Source organism: Bubalus kerabau, chromosome 1, assembly GCF_029407905.1.
Source record: "Bubalus kerabau isolate K-KA32 ecotype Philippines breed swamp buffalo chromosome 1, PCC_UOA_SB_1v2, whole genome shotgun sequence".
In the NCBI taxonomy this organism is placed as follows: domain Eukaryota; kingdom Metazoa; phylum Chordata; class Mammalia; order Artiodactyla; family Bovidae; genus Bubalus; species Bubalus kerabau.
The window spans coordinates 162,327,065-162,339,800 of NC_073624.1; the positions used below are offsets into that span (position 1 = coordinate 162,327,065).

The 12,736-nt window shown below is 51.2% G+C and overlaps 1 protein-coding gene across 1 annotated transcript in view; it reads left to right on the plus strand.

Moving 5' to 3' along the window:
* The window catches only part of CDHR1 (cadherin related family member 1), a 29,982-nt gene extending 20,099 nt beyond the window's left edge, over positions 1–9,883 (plus strand). Inside the window, exons 14-20 of the mRNA XM_055587524.1 lie at positions 947–1,150; positions 1,761–1,913; positions 3,641–3,805; positions 4,227–4,294; positions 4,828–5,056; positions 6,644–6,901; positions 7,476–9,883. Of these exons, the coding sequence (XP_055443499.1) occupies positions 947–1,150; positions 1,761–1,913; positions 3,641–3,805; positions 4,227–4,294; positions 4,828–5,056; positions 6,644–6,901; positions 7,476–8,036 (1,638 nt within the window). The 3' untranslated portion in view covers positions 8,037–9,883. The remainder of the gene's footprint in view (positions 1–946; positions 1,151–1,760; positions 1,914–3,640; positions 3,806–4,226; positions 4,295–4,827; positions 5,057–6,643; positions 6,902–7,475) is intronic.
* Positions 9,884–12,736: the final 2,853 nt, after the last annotated feature.

Sequence of the window (12,736 nt, forward strand, 5' to 3'; positions counted from 1 at the left end):
GTCATCCACGCTGCATCACCCCACCTGCCTTCCCTGCAGCCTCCCCCTGGCAAGTGGACACAAGGGCAGAATATGGCAGAGCTAGGGTTTGAACCTGTGTCTGGCTACAAGAAGGGGTCGGTATGATGCAGAGGAGAGCGCATTGACTAAGGAATCAGACGCATCTTATAGTCCAGCTGTGTGACCCCTGGTGACCACCTGACCCCTCCCGCCTCATCTGTAAAACAGGACTAGCAATAGCACTGTTTCCTAGGACTGTTGTAATGTAGTACCACAACCTTATTGTCTTCAAACAACACATATTTAAACACTGTGGTTGCTGTGGGCAGGAATCTAGGGTCAGCCTAGTTGGGTCCGCAGTTTCAAGGTCTCGCACATGGCTGCCAACAGATATTCAACCAAGACCCGGTTCTCATCTGAAAGCCCGACAAGGAAGGATGAGCTTCTGGGCCCACAAGGATTTTTGGCGGGATTTACTTCCTCTCGGGCTGTTGGACTAAGAACCTCTCCAGCTGTCGACTGGAGATCACCATTAGTTCCTTGAAACATCAGAGAAGCTGTCAACAGAGCTGTCTGCTTTGCTAAAAAACAGAAGTTATGATCTAATCTAATCACAAAATGATATTTCATCACTTCTACTATATTCTATCAGTTTGAAGCAGGTTCCTAGGCCAAGCCACACTCAAAAAGAGGAGATTACAGGGACTTCTCTGGTGGTCCAGTGGCTAAGATTCCATGCTCCCAGTGCAGGGGGCCCAGGGTTCAATCGCTGATCAGGGAACTAGATCCCACATGCCTTGACTAAGACCTGGTACAAACAAATAAATTTTCTTTTTCTAAGAAAAGAGGAGATTACATGAGGGCATAGATACCAAGAAGCAGGGATCATTGGGGCCATGCTGGAGTCAGCCTGCCACACAGCCATAGCCACCTGTCCCCCACCCAGGTGACTGAGGTCAGCTCTGCAGGGACTCCAGCTGCCCAGGCCATGGTGCCTGTCACCATCCGGATCGTGGACCTCAACAACCATCCACCGACATTCTATGGGGAGAGTGGACCCCAGAACAGATTTGAGCTGTCCATGTATGAGCACCCGCCCCAGGGGGAGATTCTTCGGGGCCTCAAGATCACCGTCAATGACTCAGACCAGGTTTGTGGTCCTGCCCTCCACCTGTCTTCCTGCAAACCGCTGGGGACCAAGGCCCAAAGCTGAGCCTGCCTGAACCTTCCCCACTGATGTCACCGGGGCTAGAGGGTCACAAAAGGAATGAGGCAAGAGTGGGTAACCAAGAGGGAGAGGAGGGAGGGTAGGTAACCAGAGACTAGCTGCATGGCCTAAAGATATTCACAATCAATTAAAAAGAAAAGCCAGTCGGAAGAAAGCACCTCTGGGAGTTTCCTGGTAGCCTAGTGGTTAGGATTCCCGGCTTTCAGTGCCAGTGCCCAGGGTCCAACCCCTGGCTGGGCGATGGAGTCCTGCAAGCCATGCATGAGGCCTTAAAAACTAAAAGCACCTCTGTGTCTGACCCTCCAGACTCTGTGAATGTGTCCTGTGCCCAGCGCAGGGCTGGGCTTTCTGTGCTTGTTTCTTCGCTTAGTCCTCATAGTTCACTCAGCTTTTCTGATTCTTGATCACCTCTCCTAAGAATACTTACCTCCCAGGGTCAAGGGCATGCAAAGTCTCCTTGCACAGCACGACTCTATAATGAGGTTCATTCTCATTCATCTTCCCTGTTTCTGCTCTCCAAACTGTTGCCCAGGGAGCCAATGCCAAATTCAACTTGCGGCTGGTGGGACCTGGGGGCATCTTCCGAGTGGTCCCTCAGACGGTCCTGAATGAAGCCCAAGTCACGATCATTGTGGAGAACTCAGCCGCCATTGACTTTGAAAAGTCCAAAGTGTTGACCTTCAAGGTAAGTGATGCTGTGCAGGACCTTGAACGGGGGCAGGGCTGTCACAGTAGTACCTAGATTCATCCGTGGGGGTCTCTTGTCACCCCTACCCCTCCTAGCCCTACTCTTTCCCTCTGCTCCCCCTTCTGACTTGGGGAGCAGCGGGGAGAGGAAAAGTATGATGCAAGAGCTCCCCTCTACTCCACAGCCTCACTGAGCTCCAGTGTCTGTCTACAACTCTCCCCAGGAATGCAAGGAGGAGGGTGGGCCAAAGAAAAACCACCCATGTAATGTGCCATGTGAACAGACTGAGAGAAAAAACTCTTTGATCATCAGGAGAGATGTTTTCTTGTTTGCACTCTACATGCCAATTGTTCTGTTAAAAACTTTAGCAAAGGATGAGAAAAGTTCCCTTGCATTTGGAATTATTCAAAATGATAAACACATAAAAATAATATATATTTACATAAATATGTAAATAAACATGGGGGTTGACCCAAAAGTTCATTCGGAATTTTCCATAAGATGTTGGATGTTGTGGAAAAATGCAAACAAACTTTTTGACCAACCCAATATTAATAAAAAGAAAAAGTACTTTGCTGATATTAATTTAAATTGTTATAATTATTTATAATTATACATGCATACATATTGATAGCTAACATCATACTTAAAAGTGAAATTCTATACAACATTGTTAGTCAACTATACTTCAATCAATCAACCAATGAAAGTGAAATTTTAAAAGCATTCTTTGAAGTCACGAACAAAACGTGGATACCTGCTCTTACCAATATTGTTTAACACCGTTCCTAGAATTAAACGTTATTCCTAAATAAGAAAGGAAATAAAAGGTAGAATCATTAGAAAGAAAGAGATAAAGTTATCATTGTTTTTAGATGATGTGATTGCTTGCTTAGAAAAATCTAAAAGAAATGATCAAAACATTGTTAGATACTGCAAAGTTGCTAACATGATGGATTACAAAGTTAGGTCACAAAATCTAATAATTTGCCTGCATTCCAAAAAAATAGCAAAGAGAATAATAGAATTAGAGAAAACTTTTATAAGAACAACTAATAAATAAAATTCCTAAGAGTTACCATAACAAGATTTGAGCATATAAAGAACAAAAAATGTACAAATTTAACAAAAAGATAAAAGAAGGCGAGAAATATAAAGACAAACCCTGTTCAAAAATGCAAATTCTCATCAGGTTAATAAAGAATCTAATACCACTTCAATTAAATCTTACCCAAAATTTCCTTAGGGGAGGACATAGGGGACTCGACACAATTATACTGGCTTTTATCTGGAGAAACAAACAGATAAGAACAGTCAGGGAATTTGGGAAAAAAACAGTATGAGGCAAGAATTTGCTCTAACAGATACTAAATTATATTATGAAGCAAAGTTGCTTTAAATTGAAAGCAAAAAAAAAAAAAAGTAACATGCAAACCAATGGAGCAAAAGAAACTGGTTCCAATGCAAATGCCAACTCTAAGGAACCCGGCAGTCAGTTGCCCGGCGTGGGGGCGGTGGGGGGTGGCGGGGCGGAGGGGGGGGGGGGAGGGGGATGATGTTTGCCTTAGAGGTGCCCCCTGCAGGTGGCGGCAGGAATAGCTGGCTGGCAGCAGAGAAACTGGGAGGCAAGGCAGGTGGGTGCCGGGTGATACCGAGACAGGATGTGACAGGCTCTCTGCAGAGCAACTGGCATCCAGACATCTTCCTTTTCCTTCCTTCCCCAGCTCCTGGCCATTGAAGTGAACACCCCAGAGAAGTTCAGCTCCACGGCGGATGTCGTGATCCAGCTCCTGGATACCAATGACAACGTCCCCAAGTTCACCTCCCACTACTACGTCGCCAGGATCCCCGAGAACGCCCCCGGGGGCTCCAACGTGTTGGCTGTCACAGTGGGTTGAGGGCTGCCCCAGGGACTGGGGGTGGGGTTGTGAGCCCCACTGAAGGGGGCCCTTGTGAAGTCAGACAAACCTGGGCTCCTGTTTGATTTGATAAACCCACATTCATTGGCTGTGTCCTTGGACAAGCTACGTGCCCTCTCTGAGCCTCAGTTTTTCTTCTGTACAATGGGTATAACAGCACCTCTCAGGATGATAATGAGGACATGTAACGATAAGTAGAAGGCCTTCCAGATCTGGTTCCTCCAACGCTTTAGACCTGAGGCGAAACTAGGGCTCCAGTGCAGGCCTCCAGTTCTCCCCAGCTGGGCAATCTTCCCACCCCACCCAAATCCTCGTGTGGACCTTGAAAGCAAGGGCTGCCAACATGCCCTGACAAAGGGACCTGGGCCACCGGGAGCTTTCTCTCTTCCAGGCTGTGGATCCAGACTCAGGTCCCTGGGGTGAAGTCAAATACTCCATTTATGGATCTGGGGCCGACCTGTGAGTAGATCCAGAAACCCAGTCAGGGCCTTGGGCACGGGATTTGGGAGGCTGAGGGTGGAGGAGGATCTGTGCTGAAGGCAGGAGGAACCTGGGCCGAACGGCACCTGGGCTGGGGAGGTGAGCCTGGGGGCCGGGAATGAAGGGCAGCTGTAGAGAGCCCAAGGCAGAGGGGATACACCTGATGAGGTGCATCTGAGGGAAGTAAGGTCATCACCACAACCTGGAGCTGGGGCTCATGGCCCCGGGGCCAGGCAAGCAGTGCTGGGCTGGGGAGAGGCAGGCCATGGGAGGAGAGGGAAGGGCTGTGACTCGGGTGAAGTTCAACATTGATAGTAAATAGATGAGTGGCCCTGCCTCCCTGAGTCAGACTGTGAGGATGTGGAAAGGAACAGATGGGATGCTCAGAGAAGCTGCCCAATGCATCGCCGCCTCTTCTTGGAGGTGGCTCCTTACTGCAGGCATGTGTGTGCACACATATGTACGTGTACGTATGTACTGCACACCCTTGCTGCACTCTCTGTGCCCGGCAGCTTCCTGATCCACCCGTCCTCCGGGATCATCTACACCCAGCCCTGGGCCAGCCTGGACGCTGAGGCCACTTCCAGGTACAACTTCTACGTGAAGGCGGAGGACATGGAGGGCAGGTACAGCCTGGCCGAGGTGTTCATCACGCTGCTGGATGTCAATGACCACTACCCCCAGTTTGGAAAGAGCCTCCAGGAGAAGACAATGGTGCTGGGGACCCCGGTGAAAATTGAGGTGAGCTTCAAAAGTAGCCAAGCTGTCATTGTGGCTTGGTCACTGCACACTTGGCCAGCTGCAGGCCCTCGGAGCCTGTCCTCTCCCTGCCCCACCCCAGCGGGCTTAGGTGGCTTCCTGCCTTAGTATCTCGGGCCCACTGTGGGAGCCAGCCACCCGTCCAGTACTGTCCGAGAGGATCTGTGGGCCCAATGCTGGCAGCTTGTGTATGCTTCTGGTTAGAGCCCCATGGGGACCCTCCCTTCAAGCTTTGCAGGAGTGACTGGCCTGGGGAAGCAGGGTCCCCACGGCGTTTCCCCACATGAGCATCCGACAGGCTAGAAGCCACGACTCAGCTCAGCAGGCCGCCCAGCGTCCAGCTGTTGTATCCAGGAGCTGCTAGCCAGATGCCCAGAACCTGGCTGGAGATGCTGCTGCCTGCTGGGCCCCTCCACCCTCTCACCATGGACTGAAGGCTGGCCTCGCCCCTCCGTGGGCACCAACCACATGACGATGCCAGGCTCTGCGTGAGCCCCTGACTCTGGCCATCCTGGACCTGGCACTTCTGGAGTCACTGTGGCTAACTCCTCCCTGCTCCCCCCAGCAGCCACCAGCAACCCCCACACCAGCAGCCTGGCTGTTGCCCCGGCAGTGCCCACTCCCTTCCTCTCTGTCCTTGCTCTGCCCACCCCTGGTGTGGCACTGGCCAGGTATGAGCCTGGTGCCAGTGTCTAAATGTCCATCATTCTTAGACCAAAAAAAAAAAAAGCTTTGTTCCTGCAGCTGCAAGTGGTGCTGCGGCTTAAGAATGTCTTTTCAAATATCTTGGACTCCTGAAATAGGCAATGATTTTTAAGGTACTTTATATACCCCTAGTGGTTCAGATAGTAAAGAATTTGCCTGCAATGAAGGAGATCCGGGTTTGATCCCTGGATTAAGAAGATCCTCTGGAGAAGGGAATGGCACCCCACTCCACTATTCTTGCCTGGAGAATTCTATGGACAGAGGAGCCTCGCAGGCTACAGTCCATGGGACCGCAAAGGATGGACATGGGTCACAAAGAATTGGACATGACTTAGAGATTAACATTTTCACTGTATATCCCCATGCCCACCTCCACCCAGAATTAACCTCTGAGAAAGAAGATATTATTGCCACTTTACAGACTAAAAAATGGAGGCTCAGGCAGGTTGCATGTTTGGTTGGCCTGAGTTCACACAGCTGTCTGCCTGCTTTCACAGCACTGCTCCTCCACTGCTCTGCCTTCCCAACATGGAGGAAGCATGAACCCCAAAACCCAACAGGCTTGACTCTGGACCCCAGCTCCCTTCCTTCTCCCTCTCCATCCTTACGCAAGACGCTCAGCCTCCAGGCTTTTTGTTTCTTACCAGCACTGACTTGACTGGGCTTGTTCTGAGACTGACAGCACACGTATATAGCCAAGCACAGACCCGGCTCATGCAATTCCTCTCCCAGCTCCACTCATTCAAAATAGGATTAGGACCATTTCCCATCAACCCAGCAAACCGCATATGACCTGTCGGTTCAGCCAGGGGACACAAATAGGACCCTCGGAGTCCAGCTCCGCCTATCCCTCCCCGTGCACAGGCCACAGACCAGGACGCAGAAGAGCCCAACAACCTAGTGGACTATTCCATCACCCACGCAGAGCCGGCCAATGTGTTCGACATCAACGCACACACGGGGGAGATCTGGCTCAAGAACTCCATCCGATCCCTGGATGCCCTGCACAACATCACGCCCAATGGGGACCGCACGTGGTCCCTAGAGGTGCAGGCCAAGGACCGTGGCTCCCCATCCTTCAGCACCACAGCCTTGCTCAAGATTGACATCGTAGACCCTGAGGTGAGTACAAAGCCCACGGGGAGGGTTGGTCAGAGGCCAGCTCAGACCTCCCTGCAACATGGCCAGAGAGAGAAAGACCACCTTCCTCCAAAGACACCCACCCAGTGCTCACAGAGACTACCTGTGCCATCCAACGCACAGGCTTTGACTCAGGTCGAAATACCAGTTTCAACACTTTGTAGCAGTGTGACTTTGCTAAGTCTTTCCCCTTCCTGTGAAATGGGACTCATGATGCCTCCTTCACATGCGTGTTGAAAGGCAGAAGTAAAATCATGTGCGGTTCTCAGCTCAGTGTCTGGCAGGAAGTCATCCCTTAAGAGGTTCCTAATACACTTGGGCAGATATGAACCCCCCCACCCCCATCAAAGGGAAGCAGTGCCAGCTAATACAGGAGTTCCTCATCCAATCCAGCCTGCATTGTATTTTTTATGTGGTTTTTTTTTTTTTTTCCTGGAATAAAGCCCATAGTTCTCATCAGATTCTCTAGGGGACAACTGACCCCAGACAGCTTAAAACCATCTGGCCTAAGGGAACTCAGGGCCCCTCCTCTGTCCTCTGGGCACCTCTCTTCCAGATGCTGTCCCGAAGCCCCATGGCCGCCTTCCTGATGCAGACCAAAGACAACCCCATGAAGGCCGTGGGTGTGCTGGCTGGCATCATGGCCATGATTGTGGCCATAACCGTCCTCATCTCCACCGCCACCTTCTGGCGCAACAAGAAGTCCAACAGGGTCCAGCCGGTGCGGCGAGTGCTCCGCAAGCGGCCCAGCCCTGCACCCCGCAGCGTCCGCATCGAGTGGCTTAAGTTCCAAAGGACCAAGGCCGCTGACAAGTTTGTGCTCAAAGAGGCTCCTCCCAATGAGAACTGCAACAACAATAGCCGTGGAAGCACACCACCCCCCCAAGCCCCCGCTCCCCCTCCACCACCCAGCCCGGCACCCAGCGTGGGCCAGGCCCCCTGGATGGTGCCTACCGTCTCTGGCTCGCTTGCCCCTCAGCAGCCCCAACAACCATCACCAAAACCCAGGGCCGTGGTGAAACGCAAGGCCGTGGGAAGCCCCGTCCAGTCAGCTCTGGTCTCTGAGCTCAGGCAAAAGTTCGAGAAGAAGAATCTACACAGCAAAGCTTACTTCTAGACTGTGTCCTGTGGCCCCTCTCTCCCCACTCCAGTTGCCCTGATGCCTGGGCCACGCTCTGCAACTCTGCTCCTTAGGGTCACCCCTGTTTTGTACAATGGTGTAACCCCCATAACCAGGACTCTGGACAATGCCTTGGGCAAAGGATTTATTCCTCTGGCTACGACTGCAATTGGGAAATACTTCCCCATCACCCAACTCCTCAGCACATGTGCAACGCTCCCCGTACAGCAGAGGCTGGGCAGCAGCAAGGAGCCAGATTGATGTCTTCTATTCTCCAACTCCAGACCTCACAGTGTCGCTTGGGTCCTGCTGGGGCCCCAGCTTTCTTAGTTTGGGAGCAGAGCCCTGGCCACATGTGACAAGGTTGACTAGCACCTGGATCCTGAAGCCTCCAGCTAAGAGCAGGAGCTGAAAAAGGCTCAGGGGCTGACTAAGGCTGAGGGTCAGCGAACCTTGCAGGCTGTGGGAAACCAGATGCAGCTAGAGAGTGAGGATGCACTGAGAACTTGCCGACTGTGGTCCTGCGCTTAAAAGCCACTGGAGGGTGGAGGGTGGGGTCTGGGCAGAGACTGGGTGCCCCTGCTATGCCCCTTCTGGACCAGGGGCACAGAGGTATAAGATGGACTCTGTGGGAGCGAGGGCAGCTGCCCCAGCCAGGGCTGCCCTGGGCCCAGAGATGGCTGGAGCCAAGCTGGTTGCCCCAGAGACATCCGCAGGAGCAGCAGGTACCCTTAGGAGCTGTCCCGCTAGAAGTCCTTGAGACAGAGTAGGGCTGAGGTCTGGGGAGACTTCTGTTTTATCCAGCTCTTCTGCTGACGTGTGATAACCTTGGGAAGGCTCATCCTCTTTCTCATCTGGAAAATGAAGAACGTGAATCAGCCTTATTCACAGGCCTGGGGTGAGGATCAAAACAAGTAGTAGTGATGAGGGCTTTAACCAAGTGCAAGACAGCACAAATAGGAAGTGTTTTTCCCCTGGCCAGTTCTCTGGGGTGCAGCTCTTCCACAAAGTATTAGGAACCTCCCAGCTGTTCTGCCAAGCACCCACAGGAGGCGCTGTGCTAGGGGTAGGGTGCTGCCACTGATCCAAGATGGCTGGAGCTGGACCATGGCATAGCTTCCCTTCCACGTCTCCTCCCCATCCCCACCTCCCCCCAACTACATCCCCCATGCAGCCCAGGCCAGCCGTTGTCAGAAACAACCAGAGCTGGGCCGCACAGCCAGCAGAAGCTCCATCTTGCCAAGATGACGAAAACGAGTTCCCGAGAGGGAGCGTGATCACCAGAGGTCACAGAAGTTTGGCGGCAGGAACCTGGTTTGAGGGCTCTGGGCTCCTTGGCATGTCCCTCTATTCGGACCGCACCTCCTCTGCTTGTGACCCCTGCCCCCAACAGACGACATGCAAGCTTCACTTAATGCAAAGAAGTTCCATCTGACTTTAAGGACACTTGCCAAGAGGAGATACAGATACGTGCCTAGAGAGAGAAACAGAACAGTTCCTTGCATTTCACTCCACTCACTCATAACCCCTCTAGGATATGTCTGTGAATTTAACCACAGATTGTATGCGTATGTGGTTTTCTTGATTTCTGAGTCGGTGTTTGGAGGTGTTACTCAAATGTGTTGGTGTGCAAGCTCCTTGCTGGGGTTTCTGCAGTCCACAACCCAGGGTGTATTAACAGCTGGGCTCTAACAAACTAGGAGCCCAGGCTGAACAAATGGGTATGGGTTTCAAGACTAGATTGGATCATGTTTGCCCTTCACAGGGAATGCAGCATCCTTACAACTTGCATGCGGTCAACCTTTTTTGTAAATGATCAATAAAACCTGTTAACCAAAAGCCAACCTGACCTCCAGCTCCTGCCTTTTTTAAAAAAAATTCTGCCACTCCTGCAGCATGCAGGATCTTAGTTTCCCAACCAGAGATCAAACCTGTGCCCCTGCATGAGAACACAGAGTCTTAAACACTAGACCACCAGGGAAGTCCCTCTGGATCCCTGTCCAACATCAGTGTTAGCTGACTTGTAGAGGCCAATCTTCCTGATAGCCAAGATCAGGGCTGCTGCTTGGTTCTTTTAACAGATCCATCCCCCAACCCCCAGATCTGACTGTGGAAGGCTGCAAAAGTTTTTCCAAATTGCCATGCATACATCTCCAACAGCATCGCATTTGTGGGGCTTGTCTACCTGAGTAGTCATGGCCTGGACGGGGCTTTTCTCTCAAGCAGGACAAGCCCCAGCAGGGCTGCCTGGGGACGAATAGGGTCTGGAGCTAGAACTAATTATCCCAGCCCAGAGAGGGCAGGTGTGGGCATGGAAGCCCACGCATGGAATCAGTGTCGTCTCTGGGACAGTGGCACTGGGTTGGAAGCTCAGGAGAGCATCAGTGCCCAAGGGTGGAGAGTGGAGCTCCAGGACAAGCCCGGGAACTTGAACCAAGGCAGAGTCAATCTTGGAAACTAGGCACATGAGCAACTCTTGTGCTGGAAAGTATGGGCAGAGTGCCTCATTGCCAGCACAAGTCATGCTGAGAAAGAGGAGGAAGATATGGTGGACCCGTAAGGGACCCGCAAAGGTGGTGGCACTGGAGGAGACCCCGGACCAGTGGGAGTGAGCGTGGGCCAGTGCCACCGCAGGGGATGGGGTGCGGGCAGGGGAAGGGAGTGCCTGGCCAGTCACACTGGGGCAAGCACAATGTCACACCTTAAGGTAAGGAGCTGGGAGGCAGGGTGACAGGTGGGGCAGGCTGGCCCTCTCTTGGGTCTCCAAGGAGTCTGTAGAACAGTGTGTGTTTTTTCCTGTGGTTGAGCTCAGACTTTCTAATTTTATGAAATAACACTGTGCTTTACAGTCTGACAGCCCTGAGTCTGAATCCTGGCTCTGCCACCTAAGTGTGACTTGGGGCCAGACACCAAAACCTCCATGGACCTCATTTTCCTCATCAATACATAGTGCAGAAAATCACTGCTATGAGGATGACAAGAGCTAATCTATGCAAAGCACCTGCCACCAGCTTTGTTTCTGCTGATGCAAGCTCAGGAGGCAGGCGCTATTCTTAGCTGTACACAAGGGCATTTGAGGCCGGCTGATGGTCCCCATGCTAGAGCATCATACCCGGACGGGAGGGCTCCTTCTGCTTATCCTTGCTTCCAGGATGTTTTCCACCCTCTGATGGGCCTGGAAACCTCTCCCAGGTACTAGAAGAAGAGAGGAGAGTGGACAGTAGGAAGTGGGGGAGGGTGGGCAGACTCCACATCTGTGACCTTTGCAGCCCTGCAGCCTGCGTTTGAGCATCCACCTGCCCAGGGAGTTAGGAGTTGATGAGAATGCCCCTAAGAGCGCCTGTGGGACTCTGTACTCAGTGGCTGCCCCCAGAGTCCAACTGGTCAAGTATGGCAAGAACTGGGGAGGAGCCACACTCTCCCAGTTCTCTGGGGGCTTCAGGAATTCTGTTACTCTGAGGACTGGAAGCTTTTTCAAAATTATTATTAATTTTTATTGGAGTATATTTGATTTACACTGCTGTGTTAGGTTCTGCTGTACAGCCAAGCGAATCAATTATACATATACATAAAAGCATGTATGTATATGTATAATTTTTTTAAGATTCTTTTCCCATATGGGTTGTTACTGAGTATTGATTAGAGTTCCCTTGTGCTATATGGTAGATCCTTATAAGTTACTTTCTTTATATATAGTAGTGCGTATATGTCAATCCCAATCTCTCAATTTATCCCTCCCCCACCATGAAGACTAGAAGCTTTGAGAAAATCCAGGTCAGCCCACCCAGCATGGATGTTGGCAGGCAGTCATGCTTCCCCGACAGTCTTCAAAGGCCCAAGCACAGGAGGATGGACAGGGAGGACGGGGAGGATACCATGTGAAGACTAAGGCGAATCACTGCCATGTGGACACAGGGAGGATCCCTTAGGAGATTCATAGAAGTAACTGGGGAGGGGCAGTGCTCAGAAGGTCTTAGTTTCTAGAATGAAGCGGCAATGGCTTAAGTAACCATAACTTGAACAATAAAATTAGTGACCTTACTTTATATCAACAGCCTAGTGATGTTGGTGATGTTATAAAATTGTACAAATGCACCTCTTTGGCTTAGTGAGGCCCAGTCATTCATTTATTAATAGTTTATTGAATCCTTCTTTCAGTGACACAATGTCTGAATATACATATTACCTGTCTCAGGCCCTCTTCTAGGTGTTAGGGATACAGGCTCTAACAAGCAAAAATAAAAGAGAAAAAGGACAAAACACTTCTCTCAGGTTGCTAACTACATATACCTAAGACTAGCAATGGCTTCCGGAGAAGGCGATGGCACCCCACTCCAGTCCTCTCGCCTGGAAAATCCCATGGGCGGAGGAGCCTAGTGGGCTGCAGTCCATGGGGTCGCTAAGCGTCGGACACGACTCAGCGACTTCACTTTCACTTTTCACTTTCATGCATTGGAGAAGGAAATGGCAATCCACTCCAGTGTTCTTGCCTGGAGAATCCCAGGGAAGGGGGAGCCTGGTGGGCTGCCGTCTCTGGGGTCGCACAGAGTCGGATACGATTGAAGCGACTTAGCAGCAGCAGCAGCAGCAGCAATAGCTTCACTCTAAAAGCAAGTAGACCTGCTTACAAACGTCTCCTGCCTCAAAGGTACTTACCTTAAAATGACACAGTCTAAGCTCTAAACAAATTCCCGAGA